Source organism: Anomalospiza imberbis, chromosome 3, assembly GCF_031753505.1.
Source record: "Anomalospiza imberbis isolate Cuckoo-Finch-1a 21T00152 chromosome 3, ASM3175350v1, whole genome shotgun sequence".
Lineage (NCBI taxonomy): Eukaryota > Metazoa > Chordata > Aves > Passeriformes > Viduidae > Anomalospiza > Anomalospiza imberbis.
In genome coordinates, this window is record NC_089683.1 from 3,747,280 (window position 1) to 3,772,201 (window position 24,922).

Sequence of the window (24,922 nt, forward strand, 5' to 3'; positions counted from 1 at the left end):
TAATGATTCCCATAAATTAGTCTCAAACTGGCTCTTCCATTTCATGAGGAATGAGTCTCACTGCTGAGTGGCTGAGGACAACACTGGAATCAGTGCCCAGAAGATTCCTGCTTCCAAGAGATGGAGCAGCAGCCACTGGTGCTCCAGATGGAGCTGCAGCTTTGACTTGTTGGTCTACAAAGAAGCATTTTTTGGATGGACTTCAGCAGAACCAACCTTGATTTCCACCAGCTTTTCTCTCCAGGCATCTGGGAAAGGGAATGTGGCTCTAAGCCACAGGAGAGGAACCAACACTCGAGGGTTTGAATCATCTCACTGTGGACAGCTGAGAGCTGCAGGCTCCTGTCTGGGAATTTTGTGGTGGGAGCAATGACCTGTTCTCATGTTTCTTGAATCTGACCCAACATTTGGGTGACTTTTTATTTTAAAATTCAGCAAAGATCAGGCCTATTTCTATTTCTTTTTCCTCCCTAGCCTGATGTCTTTCAAGTGCCTGGACCCACTTTTCACCCAGTGTGGCTAACTAACATAAAACATACCTTTTTTTTTTTTTTTTTTTTTTTTTTTGCTTTCTTTCCCATAGGTTTTTGTCCAAACACACCATACATGCTCCATCCTCATTTTCCACCCATCTCTCATGGGCTGCCAGGTGGAGTTGATGGGCGTGAGTGGATACAAAAACCTGCCGGGAAAAAACCTGGCACACCTGTAATCCTGGAACACACCATCCTGGTGCTTCCCCAACACAGTGAGAGACCAGAGGCAGAAATCAATACAGACAGAGGTTTTATAATTAAAAAATTGTGCATTTCAACAAACAGCTGGCAGTTACACCCATCCCTCTTCCCCCTTAATGCAGAAGATACATGTCTGGAACCCAGACGTCTGATTTTCTAATGCCACGTGTAATAACCCACAAAGACTGTGCTTGAATTAACCCCTGCTTGGCTACCAGACAAGAGCCCAAAGGCAGCCCTGTACTCGACTCCATTTGACCCTAGAAAGAACCAATCCCCCTTTCCAAGGCATTATTTTCATGGAAAAAACATCATTTCTATCCTCTGATTGAAAACACCTCTGAAAATCAACATGTGGGACACAAACTGATTTATTTTTAAGAAAAAAGTAAACAAAGAAGAATTTTAATGAGGTGTTTTTTTGTTTTTTGTTTTTTTTTTTTTTTTCCAAGATGTCCATGGGGAAGTAAGGCTGTTCCTAGTAAACTAAATGGCACCATGGCTTGTTGTCTTGTCCAGAGGCCAAGTCACAGTCTGGTCACAACCCAAAATAAATTTTCCTCACCTGGGGAGCACAAGATTCAGCACCCAGGCATGGTGCTGATGGTATAGATAAAGCTCTGGTACCTAAAATTCCTCCTTCCTTAGCAGAAAAAAAAGATACTCAGGGAGCTTTGGAGTGGATGGGGAGGCATCACCCAGGGGTTGTGGGGGATGGAGGACTGATCTCAGCTTGGAATCCCCAGCCCCACACGTTGGTGAGCCCCTTAATTTGTCCCCACTGTGCAGACCTGTGGAGGCACACAAATTATTTGTCTTTGAACCAACCTAAAGCTTCCAGTGGAACTCCAGGTCTGGAAGCCTCCTTGCATCCTCTGAGGCACATCGGAGTCTCGCCGAATCCCGGTTCCCATCACGCTTCGGAAGAAACGCGCGAACCCAGCCTGGAGTCTCCCGGGAGAGGCATCCTGCGGGCTCAGATGAACACACACAGCGACTGACACACACACACAGAGCTCACGGACAGCTACAGGCACATCGACACAGCCACAGCTTCCAGAGCAGCGGGATTGCTCCTCCTGCTCCTTCCCAGGCCTTGGGCTGGCGCTGTGGGCACAGCCAGGTCTGCTCAGCCAAGAGCTGCTCCTGTTTGGGCACGTGGGGAGGAGCAGAGTTGGGCTGAGATCCTGGAATGGTTTGGGTTGGACAGGACCATAAAGATCATCTGATTCCAACCCTCCTGCCATGGGTATGGGCACCATGAGCAGGATTGTTCCGCTCTGACAGGGTCAGGAGCGGGGTGGGCACAGGAGGGAGAGCCTGAAGGCATCCACGCTTGAGCTGTACTGTCCTGGGTGCCAGCTGTCCCAAAATTGCCATGGCAAGACCTTTGGAGTCCCTTACTGGGCAGCACCAGAGGTCTCTGCCCCCTGTGCTAAGTACAGGCAGCCGCGTGCGCTGAAAGGCAAGAAAATACAGCATCCATCTCACATTCTGCTGGGCAGGGAGGGAACCCCGTGTGTTGCTGCAGGTCCAAAGCTCATCACAGCAATTTCTCCCTTTAATTTTAAGTCCCATTTTGAGTTCGTTACCCAGAAGTCCCTTTTCTCCAACTGAAATCCCTCTCTCTGATGGATGTGTGTTGCTACAGAGGATCCAGGGTTTGCTGGTGCTGCTGTTGGGGGGTGTCAGCCTGGGGATTTCCCTGACAGGAAACGTCTTGGGTACAGATTTCCTTGCTTGCAGGGTGAGCCACAGGGTGTCTTGGGGCTGACAGCAGGATCCAACAGGATCAGAAATGTGTATTGCTCTGAGTATGACTTCCAGGACACACAGGAGACTCCTGGTCAGCTGGAATCTCTAAATGTGCCCATGGTGAGTCCATAGTCTATACCACAGGCAAAATGAAGCTGTAGTGCCCTGGACTCTATGGAGCAATCCAACAAACACATCTTCTCACCACTTCTTGGGGCTGGTACCATTTAACCCACAGTCCTTTGCTTGCTGGGAGGGCTCCTTCCCACCTGAAACAGCCCCATGGATCCTGCACTTGGAGCAGCAGAGGCTGAGGGTTGGTGCCCAAGGAGACATCCATGGAAGAGAGCAACATTGCTCCAGCCTGGGAGGAGGGGAAGGGGAAAGGAAGAGGGATTTTGCTTTGTGGCTGATTTTTGACCCCTCCTTTGGTTTTTGAGCACAACCACCCACACCGAGTTGCGTCCTGTGGGAGGAAGAGGAGGAGAAGGGACTTGGCAAAGGAGCTGAGTGTGTGTGTTGGGTCTGGATGCTCTCCAGGCTTCTTCCATGCAGGTTCTGCCTTCCCCCATGAGCATCCCCAGGCCGTTCCAATGCCAATCTCTATGCTGCCACCAAGACCAGCTGCAGGTTCCCTGTTTGCTCCCGTTCCCTCTGCTCCTCATTGGCCTCTCCTCACCCAGCCATGAGGCAGAGTCTCCCTCTTTCTCCCCTGTCCTTCCCTCTCCTTTCCCCCCCCTTTCAGCACAGTGAGAACCGACGGGAATTGATGTTCATCTTGGTGACTCCGATGAGCTTGAGGGGCGTGGAGAGGCTGAAGGAGCTCACGAGGGGGAAGTCGCAGAAGAGGTCGGCGAGCTCGTCCCTCTCCTCCAGCTCGTAGGTGGCATCGTTGAGCATGCGCTGGTGCAGGTGGCACGTCTGCTCGATCTTCAGCTTGTTGATGTCGCTGCGCAGCCGCATGAGCTGCCTGGCCAGCTGCTGGTCCTGCAGGCGCATTTCTGCCTGGAACGGGGAAGGAAGAGGGTTTTTATTGGCAAATTTGCTGCTCGAGGCTGCACCCAGTGGATCGTGGGGAATGGAAGGATGTTGAGGTGCTTGAATGCGTCCAGAGAAGGGCGACAAGGCTGGTGAAGGGTCTGGAGCACAAGCCCTGTGAGGGGTGGCTGAGGGAGCTGGGGGGGCTCAGCCTGGAGAAAAGGAGGCTCAGGGGAGACCTCATCACTCTCCACAGGTCCCTGACAGAAGGGTGCAGCCAGGTGGGGGTTGGGTTCTGCTCCCAGGGAACCTGCGACAGGATGATGGGACACAGTCTTAAGCTGCTCCAGAGGAAGTTTAGGCTAGACATTAGGAAAAAGTCCTTCACAGAAAGAGTGATTGGGCACGGAATGGGCTGCCCAGGGAGATTATAGCATCACCATCCCTGGAGGTGTTTAAAAAAATGGCTGAATGTGTCATGGTCTGGTTGACAAGGTCGTGTCAGGTCATAGGTTGGACTCAATCTCAAAAGTCTTTTCCAACCTAGCTGATTCTGTGAACTCATCTAGAGGTGCTCGATCTGTGAAGGAGACAGGGATCTTCCAAGCCAGCAATGCATCCCAAAAAATACCAGCTCAGGATGGGGATTTTTTAACAATCGAGAAATTCTGTGCCTGCTCACGTTTTCAGGAGCACCAGGAAACTGGAATTAAAGCTGTGCCAAGGCTGTTGGCTTGGGTATCTGTCAGGCTTCAGAGCTTCCATCTCAACATTAAACAAAGCCCAAATTAATTTTGCTCATAAGGCAGCAGCCACAGGGAGACAGAGCAATTAGAGGTGGAAAGGACCAATTAAAAGAACACCAAATAACTGATCCCCAAATACTCAGCCTGGGTTTCCAGCCTGCATAAATCAGAGCTGGCCCATGACAGACTCCCCCTCCCCTGTGGCTTATTTTATCTCGGTGATTTCAAGTGGCTCTCAGGATGGGACCTCCATGGTTTCCCACAGGACAGAGAACTACAACCTCCAAGCTAATGATCTAAGTGTTTTGGAGGTACCTTTATCTCCCCTGGCACCTGGCTTGGGAAGGTGGAAGATTCAGAAGTAATGAAAGAAAAGAGGCCTTTTATTTAAAAAAAAAAATCTAACTCATAATTAAGAAAATTCATTGCCACAGGATGCTGTGGGTAGTGAAGGAAGGAGTGAACACTTGGTGTGGGAATCAGCCTGGCAAACAGGAGAAGGGAGGGCTGGAAAAGCAAATCAAGACAATTCCCACTTCCCACCCCACTTCCCTCCTCACAGAAAAGCAACAAAACCACAAAAGCTACAAAGAAAAGAAGGTGGGAAAGAAGCCCAAGAGGCTCACCAGAAGGGGCTGTGACAGGATGATCTCTAAGGCCCCTTCCAACTCAGCAAGTTCTAGGACTCTGTGATTCTACCTTTTGGGATAAATTTCCCTTTCCTGGATTTTAGCAGCATGGATGTGATCAGACCATATCAGTTTCCCTCCAGGCCTGAAAATGAGCTGCTCAGTTTATGGGTACAGATGTAGCCCTGGGGGAAAGGGAGTAAATTATTCCTGGCCTGGTGGTTTGTACATGAAGATGCAGAAGGGAAGGGAGGAAGGAAAGTTCCCCTTGAGAGACCCCACAGAGACCTTGATATTACTATATGAAACCTTTCCATGACCCCTTTCCACAGGCTGCTGCAAGGAGGGTGTGAACCAAAGCAGCCTTGGGGTTGCTTTATCTTGTGCCATAATCCCTCCTCCTCCAGGCAGTCAGAGAATCCCTGAATGGTTTGGGTTGGAAGAGACCTTAAAGCTCATCCAGTCCCACCCCCTGCCACGGGCAGAGACACCTCCCACAATCCCAGGCTGCTCCAAGCTCCATCCAACCTGGCCTTGGACACTTCCAGGGATGGGAACCTGTGCCAGGGCCTCACCACTCTCACAAGGAAGAATTCTTTTCTAATATCTAAATCCCTTCAAACCCAAACCATTCTATGATTCTCTGACACTACAGAGGTAGCCTAGAGGACCTTGCCTGATGTTCCCAGCCAGCAGTAAGACTCCAGCTTGGCTGTCTGGAGAGGATTAAGTCACCTTTGTACCAATCTCTGAGTGAATAAGTCACCTTTGTACCAGTCTCTGAGTGAATCTCTCTCTCTCTCTCTCTCTCTCTCTCAGGAAATCTCTCTCAAGTTGTTGGCAGGGTTGTGGGTCATTTACCTTTATCAAAAAACTCACTATTTCCTCTCAGACCTCATAACCTGTGCCCCCAGCAGAGCAATGCCACTTGGCAGTTTTCTTTCTTCCACCTGAGTTACAATTTAAAAAAAAATCATTCTGTTGATATTTTGCCCTGTCTCACAACAAATGCTGACATTTTATCAGGGAGGCGATCACAGGTGTTATTGAAGTGACCTTGGGTCATTCTTTCTTCTTGGTCTATCAAGTTACCTAAGAAATGCCAACAAAGGCTTTCATTGAATATTTGGAAGAATGTGAGATTAAAAACCTCTGCTGCCAAAAAAAAAAAAAAAAAAAAACCACTAACAAAAACATTTAAAAGAGAATTATGAGACCATAGTGCAAAGACCTGTGAGTTATAGGTGCTTTTTTTTCTCTTGCAAACCAGCTTTTCATTTTTTTGACTGGTTCTTGTTTTCCCTCTTTTGAGGAATCCGTTTGATTTCACACAAGCTGGAAGGCAAAGCCCTCTAGAAAATAAAGATAAGGAACAAAGCCTGGCAGTGGTTGACTAAAACCATGTGGATGTGGCACTTGGGGACATGGTTTAGTGGTGGCCTTGGCAGTGCTGGGTTAAGAGCTGGCCTCAACGATCTTCGAGGGCTTTTCCAACCTTAAGAATTCCAAGTTTCTGTGAGAGGATGATGTGTACAAGGAGGAGATGGAAGTTGGGATGAGGGCTGTCACTGCCTGTGCTCCTTGGAAGGCTGCCTTGTCTTCCCAAGGGCTTGGGAGTTCCTTGCCTGGTGACAGGTCCTGTGGAGGCAGCTCTGTGGGGTGACAGCTGGGCAGAGGGTGGAGCACCAAAGTTGGGCTGCTCTGCAGGGCATGAACTCTCACTCCTCACACTCATCCCTGGGGCTTGGCTTGAGATGCAAACCCCCTGTCCTGCATCCATGGAGCTGTCCCATTAAACACTGCTCTATTCAAACCCTCCCAGAATATTTAGAGGAATTTCAGCCAGAACTCAGAAATCCTCGTTCTCCTTCCCTTTCCCAGAGGCTCTGCACAAACACTAAAGCCATTCCCCCTGTCCCATGCTGAGGACCAAACAATCACTGGAAAGGATGAGTGATGTCCCTTTAAAAGCAGTGTTGTCAGGCCAGCAGAGCTCCACAAAGCTGCCTGGGAATGAATAATGGGATTACAGGGGCCACATCACTAGAAGCTGTGGGGTTTTTGATTTGCAGAGTTCACCCACAGGGTCAGTCACCACGAGGTAACTGCACACTCCAGTTTATCCGTGTGAGGCAGCAGCAGGATCCCACACACGGATGCAGCATCCTGGAGAAACCCATGGGGAGCATCCAGCAGAAACCAGGCTTTTGATTTCCTTTCATCCTCTCATGGCCAGGGCAGGAAGAGCCTTAGTTGTGTCTTGCTCATGAAAACCAACATTTTAACACATTCTGCCTCTCTCTGCACACCAAGCCCCAGCTGTTTCTCACCAGCAGGGCTGGGGAATGTTGTTGGAAAGGACAGGATGCCAGGTGGAGCTTCCCAGGCTGGAAGGGGGAAGCAAACTCAGGTCCTTCTTGGAAGAGAAGCAACTGCTGGATTTAAATGCAAAGCTGGACCACCAGATCTTATGAACTTATGGAGGATTTTCTGCTTGGATTGATTCTCAGAGTTTCCCAGGGATGTTTAATGGGGGTGAGGGAGAGAAAACTCTGGATGTATTCTTTCCTGATTTCCAGTCTAGGTGGCTCAGCCCTAATAGCTACAAGCAGTTGCCTTCAATTTTGCCTTCAACAGACAGGAAGACCAATAATTTTCCCATTTCCAGCAGCCCATCTTTTCTCTGCATTGCTTCTGGGGGATTTTCAGCAGGCAGCACCTTGAGGCATGGAGATGAGGAGCTCTTTGAGATTTCCCTCTCTTCCCAAAAGAGAAGAGTCCCATGGATGAAGTCCCAGTCTGGTCCATGAAGCTCAGGGGGATGGTCTTTGGAGAGGCAGCTGCTCTCACAGGGCCAGCCCTTTTTATTTCCAAAAGTTCAAAAGAAACTGAAATGTGAATTGGCACTTTCCTGAGTGCAGCCACTTGGATTCAAGCACAAAGAAGCACAGGCCACTTGTCAGATCCTTGCCAAACCCTTCAGACAAGCCCACATTGTCTGTGTTTTAGTTTGGGGCTTCTTCAGAGGTGCTCAGGTGCCACCCTGTTATAGGTAATCTTAGGTGCTCACGCCCTTGTGGTGCAACCCATGGCACCAGATGAGTTATCCCAGCTCCTTTGGAGTGCCTGGGAGTTCTCCACCACAACCAGGAGAGCTTTTTTTTTGCCAGCTGGACCATGTTGAGGGTCCCAAATCTCACACTTCCTCAGTGTTGTTTAGGCTGTGTTGGCTCCCTCTCTCCCCAAAACAGAGGGGCTGCACCCAAACTGACCCCTGGGGATGGTTCTGTTGCATAATAAATCCTAAACTCTTCCCTAGTTTCAGCAATTTAACAGTAGAGACCACAGAGTCATGGAATGGTTTGGGTTGGAAAGGACCTTAAAACTCATCCTGTTCCTGCCATGGGCAGGATCCACTATCCCAGGCTTCTCCAAGCCCTGTCCAACCTGGCCTTGGACACCTCCAGGGGTGGGGACTCCACAGCTTCTCCAGGCACCCTGTGCCTGGGCCTCCCCACACTCATAATGAGGAAATTTGGTGCTGCACTGTTGTTTAAATTCACTCAAGCACTTGTTCAGCCAATATGAGTATCTCAAATGGAAATAAAAGCACTTAATATTTAATTTTTTAAAAATCTGATTGACAGGACACAGGCGTTTTATGATTTCCCAGGAGAGACCATCAGAAATATGTGTTCCTTTTCAAGTCTTTCCTGCATTTTAGCTCACACCCCTCAGATTTCAGTGCCAAACTGGTGAATTTGAGACAGAAAACTCATTTTTCCTAAAAGGACAAAGTTAGAACTGTTCTAAGATGTCCCTGTTCACAGGGCTGTATTTTAGCCATACTTAGGAGGGAGAGGGCTTTGAGTGCTTAATTTCATAACTTGTAAAACCTGGCAAATTTCAAAAACAAAGAGCAAATTGTGACCCCTCCAGTCCTCGAGTCTGTCACCATCCCTGGGCTGGTGATGGTTTTGCTCTCAGCACAGATGAGGAGCTGCCACACTTGACAGTGCAAAGGCAAACACAAGGGCAGAGAAGAGGCAGGAGGAGCTGGGGAGGGAAATGCTCCAGCCCCGGGGCAGCTCAGCACAAGCTGAGAGCTGCAATTTGCTCCTCCACCTCCACAGAGCCTCTCAGCACAAAAACAAGAGCAGTTTGCATGTCTGAATAAATGAGCTTCTCGAGGCCAGGCTCTCAGCAGGGCCCGGCTGACGTGGCTGGCTGAGGCTCCGTGGGTTTATGTCAGCCCTACAAACCAGGGCCTGGGACAGGTCACATGAGGTGACAGGCCCAGAAAAGCAGATGGACAATAAAACCTTGGGTTTGTCTTTTGCTTCACTTCTCAAGGTGAGCAGCCTGAACCTGTCTGAAGTCAAATCAGAGCAGACCCTGAAGACACAGAGGAAAATTCCTTGCAGTGTCAGATGATGACTTTTGTGTGGATTGGGAGTGACAAGAGATAGGGCAAGAGGAAATGGCTTCAAGTTGTACCAAGAGAGGTTTAAATTGGATACTAATAAGAAATTTCTTCAGCAAAAGAACTGTCCAGTCCTGGCCCAACTGCCCAGGGCAGTGAAGGAATCCCCATCCCTGGAGGGATTTAAAAGCTGTGTGGATGTGGCCTGGGGACATGGTTTAGTGCTGGCTTTGGCAGTGCTGGGGAGTGGTTGGACTCGATGATCTTAGAGGGCTTTCCCAACCTAAACCCTTCTATGATAGTACCAAATTTACTCTCCCGCTCTACTGCTTTTGGCTGGGAAAGAGTTAAATCCAAAACTGGGTGGTCCTGTACCAGTTGCCTGATGGGAACAGTCCCCAGCATGTGCAAACTCCTGAAGCTCCAAGTGCTTGGCAGGATGCTCCCTGGGACAAGCCAGAACCATTCCAGGGTGATGCTGTTGAAGCAACCCAGCCTGAACATGCTGGGAGCTGTGCTGAGGGTTGGGGGTGATGGAGCTGCACACTCTGCATTTCACTCCCTAAGGAGAGGGCTGCTGCACTTCTTTCCTGCATGGAAAGAATCTCCACATTCACCAGCTTTTGGCCCTTCATTGGATAGGTGAGTCCCACAGACCCTAAATAACCATTTTGTGGGATCACAGAAGCGTGGAATGGTGTGGGTGGGAAGGACCTTAAAACTCATCTTGTTCCAGCCTGGCATGGACAGGGACACCTTCCACCATCCCAGTCACTCCAAGCCCTGTCCAACCTGGCCTTGAACACTTCCAGAGATCCATGGGCAGCCACAGCTTCTCTGGACACCCTATGCCAGGGCCTTCCCACCCTCACAGCCAGGAATTCCTTCCCAGTTTCCCATCTAACCCTGCCCTCTGGCAGGGGGAAGCCATTCCCTTTGTCCTTGTCCAAAGATCCCCCCCATCTTTCTTGTAGGCTCCTTCACGGACTGGAAGGCCACAATTAGCTCACCCAAAGCTTTCTCCAAGCTAAACAATCCCAATTGTCTCAGTCTTTCCTCACAGCAGAGCTGCTCCATCCCTCTGAACATCCTGGTGCCTCCTCTGGACTCTCTCCAGCAGCTCCAGGTCCTTCCTGTGCTGGGCCCCAGGGCAGGGGCAGCTTTGCAGGTGGGGTCTCACCTGAGAGGGGCAGAGAGGACAGAATTCCCCCTCCCCTGCTGCCCACACTGGGGGATCAGCCCAAGATCTGGTTGGTTTCTGGGCTTCATGCTGCTGTGGAGCCTTCCTGATGGCTTTGCTACCACAGCATGAGGAAAAGCGAGGAAAAATCTTGTCTGTGTTGGGATGTTTGGAAGCTTGTTCCTTTATTTGACAAGAAAATGTGTTTCACTCTTGAAATGTAATGTGAAATGCACCTTTTGGTTCCAGCACCATGTGATGAGATGGCCTGGCTGTGCTCCCTCTGCCTGCTGGCAGCTCTTACCCACACTCGTGCCTCCAGCACAGCTATTTCACCCTGCGGTCAGTCAAAAAATTGTTCTCCCTTTTGGGGAAATTGTTCTAAATTACCAGTCACGTCCAGATCCAGCAAAGACCGGTATAATTAAGTGGCTGGGAAATGGAAAGTGAGGAACGATTAGGGTTTGCTTGGCCTTTTCTTGTCTTTAATTTAAACTTTCAGTTTTTGAAAGATGGTGGTTTAGATACCACACCTCAGTCTAAGGGGAAGAATCAGACTCTGAGACAATTTGTATTTCCATCATGGGCAGAGATTGAAAGAAAACCCCAAATCTTTTAAAATCCAAGGTTCTGAGAAGGAAAATCTGCTTCTTACTCTCTTTGATCATCTTGATATTCAGGGTTTCCATCAAATGTGAATTTAAGATTACACCCAGATTCAGGTCACACGTCTGGAGCTGAGGTTCTCCAGAGCACTGAGGGGTTGTAGGGGATGATCTCAAAGCTGTTCCTAATAGTCCTGCATTCCTGAAAGCCACAATCCTGAGAAACAAAGTCACCGAAGTATCCAGAACCACCTTTGTAAATAAATCCTCAGGGGACCAGTGGAGTTGGGTGAATGCAGCAACAGAAAGTTGACAAATCAACGTTATCTGAAGCAAAAGTCACAAAGAAATCTGTAAAACTGTTATTAATTTTTGTCAGAAGCTTTCCTCAAATATTTCAGTGCTTCTCAAAAACAAAGTGTCTGCACAGGAACATTTTCACAAGTGTTGGCCACAAGTGATGTCCCAGACTTTGTTGCAAATATTCCTGCTGGGACTCACAGGCAAAATTCCAACTGGGCAACAGAAACAAAGCCACGTGTCATGAGTCACTTCCAGTGATTTGGGCCAAATAATAAAGATTTTCATGCCAGTGGGGAGAAGGGAAGGATCATTGGGAAGTGTTCTTTTGGTGTGTGATTGCTTTTACTCTTGTGAAGAGCACCTGAGCTCAGTCTCCAGCTCTGACTTCAGCTGCCCTGACAGGGACATATCCATCCTATCAACCTCCAGAGAATCATAGAATACCCTGAGCTGGAAGGGACCCACAAGGATCATCAAGTCCAACTCCTGGCCATGCACAGGACAACCCCAGAATCACTCTACATGCCTGAGAGCATTTTCCAAACACTTCTTGAGTTCTGTCAGGATTGGTGCATCCTCCTGGGAATTATTTCCAGGCTGTACTGACTCCTGAGCTTGGCTGGGAGGTGGGTCAGGCCCAGGATATATTTGTGCCAAAAGCCATGATAGCAAAGTGACAGAGAAAAGGTGAATTTCAGCCCTGTGTCCTGGCTCTCTGGATTTTCCTAGCACAGGTTCCTGGGAAAGACAAAGGATTTCTGTCCTCTCCTTCTGTGTGAAAGGTCCAGCATATAACCACCAGAAATAAACAGATGTGTGCGACAGGGCCCAGGGCTGGGATGGGGGAATGACTGAAATGTGGACTGGGTTTGAATCAAGAAAAAAGCAACAGAGGATGGACCTGGAAGAGCCAGGTGTGGAAAACACAGAGAGTGATGGAAAATACAATGAGGGATGGAAAATGCAAGGACTGATTGTTGCCTTTCCACCTGGGGCTGAAGGCAGGTAGGAACAAGGAGTTTCCCCACTCTTTCATTTTTATCCCTCTTGAAAATCTGTGCTAACAGGGACAGGCAGTCACTTACCAGCTCCTTCCTGAGCCACGTCAAAGCTTCATCGATGCTCTCAAAGCCACCTATCCTCCCTGAGGTGACAGTCCCGTTGTCCTGGGCAGGGCTCCCGTTGAGGTGCAGCTGCACCTTCCTCATGGGGACAGTCTCCCCTGGGGTCTTTTTGGCCTTGGTGGCCTCATCCTCCCTGTCTCCCTCAGGCTGGGGACTCTTCCAAGCCTGCTCCTCCAGCTTTGCCTTCCATTCCAAGTAGGAAGGGCGCCTGGTCTCCAGTCTCAGCTTCTCTGTCAATGCCTTGAGGGTCCTCAGGTGATCATCTGGAGGAGGAACCCCCCCAGAGCCAGCATCCTTGCTGTCCAGAGCCTCTTCTATTTGGATTTGGGGCACAGACATCCTCTCTGGGAGTCCAAAGGCATAGAGGTGGGCTGGAAAGGACCAGGGATGGAGATGAGAACCCTCAAGGTTTGACCAGGCGTCACAAGGTGCTCAGCACAGCTCCCTGGAGGACAGCTGAGGTGTGGGCCCCTCCTCAAGCACCAAACCAGCCTTGGATGGACACCTAAGGAAAAAAAAAAAAAAAGGATTGATTTTGAGAAGGAAAAGGGAGTGAGGAAAGTGGGACAGCTCTTGCTGGAGCAGAGGAGTGAGGGTTTTGGAAGAGGTTCAGTGCCAAGGTGCTGCAGGGGAGGGTGACCTCACCTCGGTTATCTGAGTGCTCTGGGGCAGGAACAGACAGGCTCTGGCTTTTAGCAAAGCTCTTGTTACCTACACCTCCAATCTTAACTCAAGGGGCCACAGAAGGGTGGCCAAGGAGGCTAGGACACATTCCCAGACCCCAAAGTCCTCTGGAGACAGCAGTGGCTGCTGCTGGATGTTGGGATGTCTGGTTTTGCTGATTTTCTGCCTGGCAAACCCACATTTCCCCATCTGGGCAAATCAGGTCTAGATGAAATAGTACAACCTGAAAGAGGGGAAGTTTAGATTAAATATTAGGGAGCAATTCTTCCCTGTGAGGGTGAGGAGGCCCTGGCACAGGGTGCCCAGAGAAGCTGTGGCTGCCCCTGGATCCCTGGAAGTGTCCAAGGCCAGGCTGGACAGGGTTTGGAGCAGCCTGGGATGGTGGAAGGTGTCCTTGTACATGGCAGGGGATGGAATCTTTAAGGTCCCTTCCAACACAAACCATTCTGTGATTCTGCGAACCCAAATTTCTCCCAAGAGTTTGAGTCAAAAGGAGAACTGGGAAACAGGACTTATTGTTCCCCACATCACAATCCCCTCCAGTTTTACAGATTTGGGTCTAGTTCTGGGTTTGCTAAAGCTGCAGCCTGAGGATTCAGTTCCCTCCTGGCCCACTGGCTCCAGTCAGGAATGTGGTCCCAGCCGTGTGAGGAACTAACTGGGGTGCTGGCATGGTTTGGGCTCAGACACCCAGGGAGACTTGGACTTGTGGTTTCCCTCACTGGCCATGTCCAGTTTGTCCAGTGAGAATGGTCCCTTGTAAACACCCTTATGAGCAGCAGCACAGAGAAGCCAGGAGCTTCCTCCTCACTTCTCCTGTCAGCATTCATGGAAGCTGTGCCCAAAGCTGGTCTGACAAACCCTGGCACCTGGAGGGGCAGAGAACTCTTCAAGAGTTAAGCTCAGGCAGCTTCTGTATTCATTTGCCAGCAGGATCAGTTAAGAGACATTCTCAAGGTCGTGTGCTCATCTATAGCTGAGCTAGGAATAGATCCAGAGCTCTCCTCTGAACGTCAGGCACAAAACAAAATACTTTTCTGCCTGCCTGGTGAGGTGTCTGGAAAACCAGGCAGGATGTGTGCAGCTTCCTAGAGTTACTCAGCCATTCTTCTCCCTGCCATTTACACAAAGGCATGTGCAGCTCTGAAATCCAGACCATAATTACGCCTCTCCAACCTTTTCAGTAAGAAGATTCAATTTAAAATAAACACCGAGTGAGAGCAAGACTTATCCCAACAATTGTGTGGGGGCACATGAGCTGAACGAGGAGTTGAGAGTGTACACACAGACAGTGTGGGGGTGGAGGATTAGTCATGTTGTGGTCTCCTTCCCGCTCCTATTTATGTTAATGAGAGTTTACGGGGAGAGTGAGCACGCACAGACACTCTGTCAGGGTGAAGCCAACAGCTCTCGTGCCTGGAACAGCAACAATTTTCCTTCTTCTGTTGAAAAAGAGAAGGGAAAGCAGTGGGCTGCCCTGGTGGAGGGGTGCTCTGCAGGGCTCAGGGCATGTCGATGAATTTACCTTTCCTCCTGCTCCAGCCTCCCCAAATCAATAAAGAAAAAGAAGTAATGACTCTAAAGACCTCGTTTCTGAGCTTTTTTTTTTTTTTTTTTTTTTTTTTTCCTGTCCTATGAGACCTCTGTGGAGATTGCTGAGGGTGGCCCACACCCAGCAGTCCCAGAGTCTGCTGCAGTTCCACACTGGGCTCCTGGATTTGCTAATCCCTAGCAAAGATAATATTTTTACCATTTTGTGAATGGCACAGCTACAAAACAGAGCCCCACACAAACTCTTTTGTCCTGTTTTTCAGCGTGTATGGAATCCTCAGGGTGGTAATGGCCCCTGGTATTTGAGCCCTGGGCACAGCTCAGTTAGCATTTAGAGCGTTGGACCATGAAAACAGAACAGCAGCTTGGAGCATACCCTTTGTCACAACCCTGCTGACATCTCCCCCTCCCTGTCACCACAACTCCCAGCAGCTTTGGAGGAGATTTGTTTTTTTATACCCTAAAAGCAGCATTGATTCAGCCCATCCTTCACTTTCTCTCTGGTGTAACATGAAACGCCTCATTCCCTCTGCAGGGACACCCCCTAAATTGGCAGCATTCCCCAGCCTGTCCAGACTCCAAAGTGACAGAAGGAAGCCACTTCTGATTTCCTATCAATATCTTGGATTTGGATCAAACACCTGCTGTGGAGAAAGAGATCTGAAAGTTGTGTGTGAAAAATGCCCTTGTGCTGTAACACAAACCTTTTGGTGCCTGAGAGTTACCAAATTCCCGGGAACAAACCTGCCTCTGGCTCAAATCCACATCCTCCCAGTCTCCCTGCCCCAGGCTTAGCTTCCCCTGTGTGAGGGGATTTAAGTGATTAATCCTTGATTTGTCTCATTATCACACCTGCCACAGGGAGTTTGTGCCACTCCTAATTAGGGGTAACGAGTTCAGCCCCAAAACAGGGTGAGGGTTTGCTCACACCTCACTAAGAATCTCTGCTCAGGAGTTCCCCCCTTCCCTTAGATGAATCCTGAAAACACAGAACACAACAGGTCACTGAGACAACAACAAAAAAACCCTTTAATTTCTTTCTTGTGTTAGGTTTCCACTGGAGAAGTCAACTGACCTACCCCAAGGGATCAGTAGAAGCACAAGCCTGGGACAGAGAAATAATAGGAATGTTAGACTGGGAGTTCAACAATTAGCCAAGGAGGAGTTGTGGGGAGCAAATTATTCTTCTTCCTTCACTATTCCTGGTGGATTCTTGTAACACCATTTTTTATTGCAGAGGAGCAGCAGTGACTGCAGGAGTCTGTGTTAGAGGAATTCTGCTCCTCTGGAGGCTGGGAAGACAAAAAAGCCTCGATATGAGACAAAACCTCAGCTGACAGAAGCCCTTTTGCTCACACAGACCACAGATGTCACTTCTGGCATGGAGCAAACAGGGCAGAGGCAATGTTTCAGGCTGTGAATGACCTTCAAAAAGCACCTCAGCCCCTTTGTGCCTCAGTTTCCCTCTCACTGAACTGGCCTTCAGGGAAAAAGCTCTGGGGTTTTTCAGAGATGTAAAGGATTCACCTCTCATATGTCTCCAGGTCTCATCTGAGTGCTCGTGCTCACACTCCAGTGGGTGCAGGGACATCCCCCGTGATCCATGGAGTTTGGGATCGTGTTCCCCTGATCATTTGCTCTGAAGGTTCGCGCAGGGGTTGCCCTGGGCCGCCCAGATACCCCCTGGCCCTACAGAGGAAATTCCTGGAGCAAATCCAACCTGCCGACATCACCATCCAGCTCTGCAGCTCCCAGCAGCAGTGGAGGACCCTGAGCCTGGAAAGGTGGGATGAAGGAACACCAAGGAGGAGTGAGAGGTGGGGGACAGTGCCTGGTGTGCAAGGAGAGCTGTGTTTGCCTCCCTCCTTGCACAGCAATGACACAGGGATGGGGTGGGGGTGACTGACCCCCTGGAGGTCTCTGACCCCCCTGAGTGTCTACTGCAGGTTGGGAGAGGGGCAGAGAGGAGGAGATGCCTGTAAGAAGGGGTTGCCATAGCAATGGAGTAAGGGAGGACTCTGGCTGCTCACAGAGGTGGATGGATGATCAGGAGCATACTCAGGGCAGCAGAGACTCAGAGGCCTCAGAAATGGGGTGAGGGAAGGAGAGACCCATCAGAATCAACACTGAAGCTCCCTGGAGCTGGTGGTTCCCTTTCAAGGTGGTTGCACATCACTCATTCCTTTCCCATGCCAGAATGAGCTCTGTCAGGAGAGGAGCTGCTGTGCTGTGTGGATTTAGTGAGCTGGGGGTTCCTCACCCTGCCAGAGCCCCCCATCCTGCTGGCTCTGCACAAGGGTCCTGCAGAGGTGGAGAAAAAATCCCCGGCTACCCCACCAACCCCGAGGAGATCTGGTTTCCCTGAATTTTATTATTCAGTGTTTACCCACCCAGTCCTTTTCTGTAGCAGCTGAAATCCTCTCCTGCAGAAAACCAGCCTGGTCCCAAAGTGACCTTCAGCTTCCCTCCCTTCAAAAGACAAATTCCCAGCACCCGGAAGAGCTGTCTGATCCCGAGGAGCCAGGACACACTCCAGGGCTGGAATCGGTGCTGTCAGGATCAGATGCTCTCTGCCTGCTCAGGATGGTCGGGACAGGATGGAAAGGGCTCTGCCCATGCTGGAGGAGTCATGGCAGAGCCCTCAGTGACACTGAACATGGTGCCTATGGAGACCTTTTGGCCACACTGCTGTCTGTGAGCTTGCTCCTTTCTCCATGGAAAAATGGCAGCACTGATGAGACCAAAATGGGCACTACAAGCATAGCTGTGGACACTGCATCCACAGAAAAACGGGGAAAAGGGAAAAAGGGGGGCTTTCCGTTCACATATGACCTGGAGCAAGATGAGGGTTTGCTCCAGCACTTCCTTCTGCCCAAATGGCCTCCAGAAAGAGCCCTGAACACTGCAAGGGAGGAGGGGAGGGCAGTGGGGGCTGCAGAAAATCCATCAGAGTGGAGGGATGCAGAGATGGCTGTCCCAGCCCTGGCAGTGTCCAAGGCCAAGCTGGACAGGGCTTGGAGCAACTTGGGCTAGTGGAAGGTGTCCCTGTCCACAGCAGGGGGAGGGTGAGCTTTATGGAAGGGACCTCCCTTCCAGCTCAAACCATTCTGTGATTCTGTGAGATTAGAGGGGACCAGTTTGCACTCCCTGCCCCAAGGCACTTCTCCCTGGCTGATTTCCAGCATCACCGGCAGAGTCAGAGCCTGTTTCAGTAAACACATCTGCACCTTCCTGCCCGACTACACCTCATCCCTCCTGCGTCCTCCACACAGCTTCTAGCAGGCTCCTGGTGAGGGAGCAGGGCTGAGGCTGCTGCCTGCTTCAGATGGACCCTTGCAGCTCCATTTTCAGACCACTTAGGCTCCCCTCGATCAGCAGATTTCCAGGCTTTGTGTGGAAATCCTGCATGAAGAAGTATTTGGCATTCCAGCAAACCAGTCTTCCAGTCAGCTGGAAGTAGCTGCAAACTGGGGAGCTGAACAGGATCAATGCTTTCAACCCATGAGCCCAAACCAGGTAGGATTCCTTTTAAGAGGAAAAGGATTAAGGAGCAGAAGCAAAGGCAAGTTTTCAGGCTCTTGGTGAAGTCACCACATCCACCCTCGGAGTGTTCTGAGCTCTGTGGAGCCATGGATTATGGTCAAGGGTTTCTTCTCCATGCACTGCCCCAGGCTGCCGGCAGGTTTTGGAGCTAATCTCAGAGGTGGCAGCACAGCTAACCTGTTCCCAGAGATGCCCCCAAAGGACCTGTGGCATGGCACAGCTGGTTGTTCCCCCTTTTTCCCCACTGCCACCCCAGGCACAGCTGCGTTTCAGCAAGGAGAGGCGGGGACCTCTGTGCCCGTGTGCCCAGGGTAATGAAAAGGGCTGTGATTCCTTGGGAATGAGCCAGGGCAGGCTGAGAAATGCTCTCTTCCCAGGAGACTAGTACGGGGAGCTATTTTTTTCCCCAAATGCAGCATGCAAGGATGTGTTTTCAGAAAGAAAAAAACAACCTAACATTTTTGTTTTGTTTTGTTTTGTTTTGTTGAGCTCAAATCTGCCCAGCACTAAGCTCAGCCCCTGCAAGGACAACGCCAGAGCCAGCTCCCACTGGAGACCCCCAGGCTCCAAGTCATCATGATCAGGGGAATGGGGTCAGCCCCTCGGTGACCCCCTAATCCCCTTTACATGCCCCCTGTCCCATCCAATTATCCAAACCATGATCGTCCAGCCTCTGTCCTCAGACCTGTCTTCTCCCAGTGCTGAGCTGCACTGTGGCATTTAATATCATTTAAGATCAGCGGGTTGCAAACAGACCCTCCTCTCCCTTCCCCCAGAAGGGCTACGCTGCTCTGAGACTGATTATTTTTATTTTTTTTTCTTTTCCCCTGCAGTGTCTCTGCTACATTTAGCAAACACCTAATGGCTGCAGGGCTGTTGAAAACCCAGAGCCCAGCAGAAGCCGGATTCCTCCCCTTCTGGTGGATTTTTATGGTGTACAGACCACCACCCCCCCACCCACACACACACCCATGAAGGATGGGGGGGAATTTACTGGGCATTTGGAAGCAGAGAGGAGCTGGGATGCAAAAACCAGCAGCAGCTCCCGTGTGCTGAAACGATGGCTGGCACAGAGCAAACCCGCAGCAGCCAAAACAGGCTCGTTCCTGCTGGAAAGTGAGGAGTTCCTCGGATCCAGGGGACGAGCAGACAAAGCCAGAGGAATCAGCTGGGCACAGCCCCTCGCTGGAAGCCAGGAACTTGGTTTTCATCTATTCTCACCACCGCTGAGGTCTCCGATGTCGAGAAGCGCCGGAGGGTGCAGGATTGTGGAATGAAAGGGGGTGCATTGCAGGAAAACAGGGAGGGGGGTGCTCGGAGAGGTGCCTGTGGTGGGAGAGGTGTCAGCCCGCCCGGAGCGGAGCGATCGGGGCTGCGGGATGGGGATGCTGCCCTGCTGTGCAACACCCCGGGGCGTTCGGGCTGGGCTTGCACAAACACTCGTGCTGGGAGGGGTGCGGGCCGGCGCTATTATTTTAACAATTAGCCGCAAGCTGTTATAAAGGGCTCTGAAGAAGTTCTGGCTGGGTTTTTTTTCCCCCTCTCCTCGGTGTAAACCTGAGCTGCGAGGGCCAGACCTGAGCAGGTGGAAACCTGCTCTGCTCAGCACACGGTGCCTGATTCAAAAACCCGAGGTAGATAACGCCCTGCAAGGCCACCACGCTCATCCCACCATGTCTGCACTGCACAACCCCACAAACCTTTCCAGCTTTCGAAAGGTTTCCAGGGATCCTGCACATATCAGGCTGGGGGCAGAGGGTGCAACAGGTGACTGTCCCGAAACCCGGGCAGCCTCTCCCCTGTTACACCTCACCCTGTGCGGAAAAATCCTCCTGGAGGGGGTGAGAAGCCCCACGCTGCTCCCAGCTGAGAGCAAAATCCACAAACATCACGGGAAAGGAGGATTCAGACATTCCCCATCAATGGGGAGCCACCGTGCCGGCCATCTCCAGGGAGACTGCGGCTGGGGGACACTTTGCAAACCCCAGCCCCGCCACAGCAGAACCAGCTCGCCAGACCCCGGGGCTGAACTGCTGCTCGCTGGGGTCCCCATCACCCCTCTCTGCTGCTCCCCAGGTCCTTGCAGGGGGTCTCCCCTCCAGCCCCGGGCAGCTCTCCGACAGCTCCCGTGCTGGGTGTCCCCAGGGTGGCTCTGTCCCCCCAAGCCACCACGAGGAACAAACTTACCGGGGCTGGAATCAGAGAGGGGATTGCACGGATATCTGGGCTCTCTTCTTCCACCTCGGGTCCCCAACTTGGTGTTTGCAGAGCGGTGTCACCAGTGCCTCCCGGAGTCTGTCTCATCCTCCTCCTCTGTGTCTCGCTTCAGAAATCTGTGCGTGTGGTGGTTGGTTTGTTGTGGTTTTTTTTTTTTTTTTTTTTTTTTTTCATTTAGGGGACTTTTTTTTTTTTTTCCCCAGCCGTTGCGTCAGGGCTGTTGCCTGGAGACAGGCGAGCTATTCCAGTTTGAGCTTTTCAGCGCCGATTTCCTCTCTCTCTTTCATTCATACCACCAAGCCCTGAACCTACCTCCCACCAAGCAATAACCCTGGAGAGACCCGAAAGGGAGGAGCTGCACAGCCCGGGTCCTAAACATCCTCCGGCACCCGGGAGAGGGAGGAAGATCAGCGACGCTTTCGGCGTGGAGAACAGGGATGGAGCGGTTCAGTGGAGGACAGGTACCCTCAAGGTTTGCAGGAGATGCCCAGAGAGCTGCTGTGCTCCCGAAGGAATCTGTGGCTCTTCCCGACACCAACCTGCTGGTGTCCCCATGCCGATTGTGTTTCTTACCATGGATATCAGCCCCACAAGGAGTTTGGGGTCCTCTGGCATTCGGGAGAGCTTTGGGATAATGTTTTCCAGGTACCACAGCTTGCCCACTGCGTGTGCCGAGGGGAATTTTGCAAGGATGCATCAGCACCTCTGGGAAGCCCCAGGGTGGTGCCTCGGGGCTCCCTGGCTGGTACCATCCATCCCCGGGCAGAAACCAGTTTAGGAACCAGCCTGCGCCTGAATTTTGTACTGGGGAAGCTCCTGCTGCTTCCACAGCTGCCCCAGCGGGGCTGGAAACCATTTTAGCTGCCTCTGAGGAGGAACTGAGAGAGGCAGCGCCCCGGCTGCCGGCTGAGTGGGGTCCAGAATCAAAGGCAGGGGACAGAGGGGATTTCCTTCCTTCCTTCCTTGAGCAAAAGTTGGATGTTAACCCCTCAAAGCCTGGGGGCCGCTCTCCAAAGCATCCCACACGTCACACATCTGGGGGCTCAGAGCCACCGCCCGCGTTTGAAAAGCTGGCGCTGCGAAGGGTTAAGCCTTGGCCAGCGACCCCCAACCATCCAGGCCCCTTCTCCTATTCACACATTCAGCTTTTGTGAGAGAAACCCCTTCACAGCCTTTTTATTCCTTTCTTTTCACCCTTCCCTTTTCCTGCCTGAACCATCCCATCTCTCCCCCGAGGGCAACAGGGAGATTTACAGCTCCTTCCTGAGCTCCAACATGGAAGGGCTGGGATTTCCCACCTCCCTTCGAATGCCAGGGGTACCTCAGACCCCCACAGTAATTTAGAGGCTGTGCCTGCACAGGGTTTGGAAGTCTGGAGTGCAGAGAAAGGGGGTGCCCTGGATGCAGCAATGCAGATTCAGAATGAGCATTTTCACAATTCTGATGAAAATGCAAATTTTTTTTTTTTTTTTTTTTTTTTTTTTTTTTTTTTTTTTTTTTTTTTTTTTTTTTGCTTTGCCAGCATCCATTTTTGTCAGATTTCAGATCTGCATATGCAAACTCAGCCTGGTGATCAGCTCCCACTGTGCTGCAGGGAGGCACCTGAAGGCTGATGATGATGGAGAGGCACCAAGGGAGATGGAAGAGATGTAGGCTGCGTATTAAAACTGTCTGACAAAGACCTGCAGGAGCTTTTAGCAGCAAAAGGAATCCCAGAATCCCAAGAGGGTTCAGGTTGGAAGGGATCACACTAGGTCAACTGGTCCAGCCTACCTGCTCCAGCAGGGCCATCCCAGAGCACAGGGTACAGGATTGTGTCCAGATAATTCTGGAATAACTTCAGAGGGGGAGACTCTGCAGCCTCTCTGGACAATCTGTTCAGTGCTCAGTCACTGCACAGGAAAGTTCATCCTCATGTCCAGGTGGAACTTCCTAGGCATCCTTTCCTGCCCATTCCTGTTATCCTGTTGCCGGGTCCCACAGAGCAGAGCCTGGTCCATCAAGCACGTAAAGGTTCAACGTTTTCAGCAACATCTCATCCAAATCAAACCTGAGTCTGTGGCCATGAACCAAGCAGCACCAGGGAACAGACAGGCACAGGGTAAAAGAGCCCCTGGCCTGGTTTTGGTGTGGGATGAGCAATCCCAGGACATCTCTTGGGAATGACCAAGACTGGGGCCCCTTCCTGACAAACAAGTTGGATTCAGCCACCCAGATTTGATAGCCGGGAGCGTTGAATCACAGGGATGTGGCCAGACAGGGTGAGTTGGCCTCAGGGCCAGAGCCCAGGTCTAGCAGGGTGAGTTTACAGCAGAGGTGTTGCTCTCAAGGCTGGATGTCTGTCTGTCTGTCTGCCTGTCTGTCTCCTTGCAGGAACAGACCACACACTGTCACTCGCTCCTTCTTCTGTAAATGTTTATTTTTAATTCAGTTGCGTAATGGATTTCAAATGAGCTGCCATAAGATAGCAGTGAAAGGCTGCAGCCACATCCCTCTGAAGCCAGTCCATGGGTTTGAATGTTTTTTGGCCTGGATTTATCTTGGATAAGTTGTGTTCATCCAAAAAACACTGGTGGGGAGATGCTGAAGAAGAGTGCTGCTCCCACTGGTGATGCTCTAACACCAGCCACCTGCAATGGACACCTGAAATTAGGTGTGATCAGTCAAAATAAACCTGTGCAACACCAGCACTGTCCACACCTATGGCTCAGTATTTTTTTCTTTTCCTCAGACACAAGAAATCCTTTCTGTTGCCCACAGAGCTCCAGGGACTGCCAGTTCCCACAGCATCCCTGGGCACAGGACCTTTTCCAGAGGACTGCTGAATACTTGGGAACACGCAGATCCAAGCCTGAGTTTTTGCTGGGATGAGGTTTTGCAAAGCCCAAGCTGGAAATTGCTTGCTGTAGTGGTAGTTTGTAGAATCATGGAAGGGTTTGGGTTGGAAGGGACCTTAAAGATCCTCTCATTCCACCCCTTGCCGTGGGCAGGGACACCTTCCACTGTCCCAGGTTGCTCCAAGCCATGTCCAATCTGGCCTTGGACACTTCCAGGGATGGGGCAGCCAGACTTCCTTGGGATCCCCTGTGCTGATCTGAACACCACAAACTCTGTAAGGTGCCTTAGAGCCCCCTAAATCTTACCTGCCGTTAAATCTTACCTATCCCTTACCTACCCCTAAATCTGAGCTGCCTCTTACCACCCAAAATGGGCAAAAATGGCCATTCCTTTATCACAACAGCAACAGCTCAACTCAGTTTGGATTTGAACCTTCTGCTTCTTGCCCTTTCTGCTGGATATGTGTGGTTTCTCCCAGCAGGTATCCTGCTAAAAAAGCATGGAGGAGCTGGATCTCCTGGCAGGGTTGTGTGGCCATTCTGTGGGACCAGTGCTGTAATCTTGCAGAAGCACCAACGCTTTCTTCTCAGCTGGTCCTTAAATAAATGCTTTTCCCCTAAAGCAAAATCCCTGTAAAGAAAAGTTCCTGAAGTACCCAAAGGAAACATATAGGAAAGCTGGGATAAGAACATGGAGTGACAGGACAAAGAGGATAGGGTTCAAACTGGAAGAGAGTGTCTTTAGATGAGATATTGGGAAGAAATTCTTCCCTATGAGGGTGGTGAGGTCCTGTCATGGGGTGCCCGGAGAAGCTGTGGCTGCTCCATTCCTGGAAGTGTCCAAGGCCAGGTTAGACAGGGCTTGGAGCAACCTGGAATGGTGGAAGGTGTCCCTGCCCATGGCAGGAGGTGGAATGGGATGGTCTTTAAGGTCTCTTCCAACACAAACCATTCTGTGATCCTACAGTTCCCTGGGGCTCAGCCTTCCAAAGATGGGAAGAGGAGGTTGTGGTGCTCCCAACCATCATTGTCCCATCCTAGCCAGGAGGAGCCTCCACACCCTCCACAGGGACTGGTACCAGGAGAGTCCTCTGGCATGGCTGGAGGATCACCTGGATACACGGCAGAGGCACCTCCAGAGGGCAGCAGATCCCCAGGTGATGCTGTCCCCCTGTGTCCCCAGGGGCCGCAGAGGTCACTTGTGGTCACCTGGCTGCTCATCTCCATGGATCGCTGAGGGACCTGGCACTGGCCTGGTTGAGTCTTCACAGAATCGTTGAATGGTTTGGGTGGGAAGGGACCTTAAAGATCAACTAATTCCAGCCCCTTGCCATGGGCAGGGACACTTTCCACTAGATCAGGGTGCTTACTTGTGGTATCTACTTTATTTTCTCTATGGCTTTCTCCCAGATGAATGAAACATCAAAGAAAAAAGCAGAGGACAATTGTGCCTGAAATCCTACCAAAGTCATGTTGGGAATTTTCAACCCATTTGTTTTTATTCAAATGTAAAAGTAAATCCATTTGGTGATTCCATAGCTAACTTTGTAAGTGCGTGTGCTGAGTTAGTGAATTATTCTTCCCTCAACTCAAAAAAATTTCCCCAAGAC

At 50.8% G+C, this 24,922-nt stretch overlaps 1 protein-coding gene across 2 annotated transcripts; it reads right to left on the reverse strand.

Annotated features, from left to right (window-relative positions):
* Positions 1-769: 769 nt before the first annotated feature.
* On the reverse strand, positions 770-21,310 carry FAM167A (family with sequence similarity 167 member A). Of its 2 annotated transcripts, none has more exons than XM_068183176.1 (3): positions 20,446-21,310; positions 12,442-12,985; positions 770-3,497 (listed from the first exon to the last, which is right to left on the reverse strand). In XM_068183176.1, the coding sequence occupies exons 2-3, from the start codon at positions 12,817-12,819 to the stop codon at positions 3,234-3,236; spliced, it is 642 nt and encodes a 213-aa protein (XP_068039277.1). In that variant the 5' UTR covers positions 12,820-12,985; positions 20,446-21,310; the 3' UTR covers positions 770-3,233. The 2 variants fall into 2 exon arrangements, with proteins under 2 accessions (XP_068039277.1, XP_068039278.1); XM_068183177.1 differs by lacking the exon at positions 20,446-21,310 and adding an exon at positions 13,126-13,520.
* Positions 21,311-24,922: the final 3,612 nt, after the last annotated feature.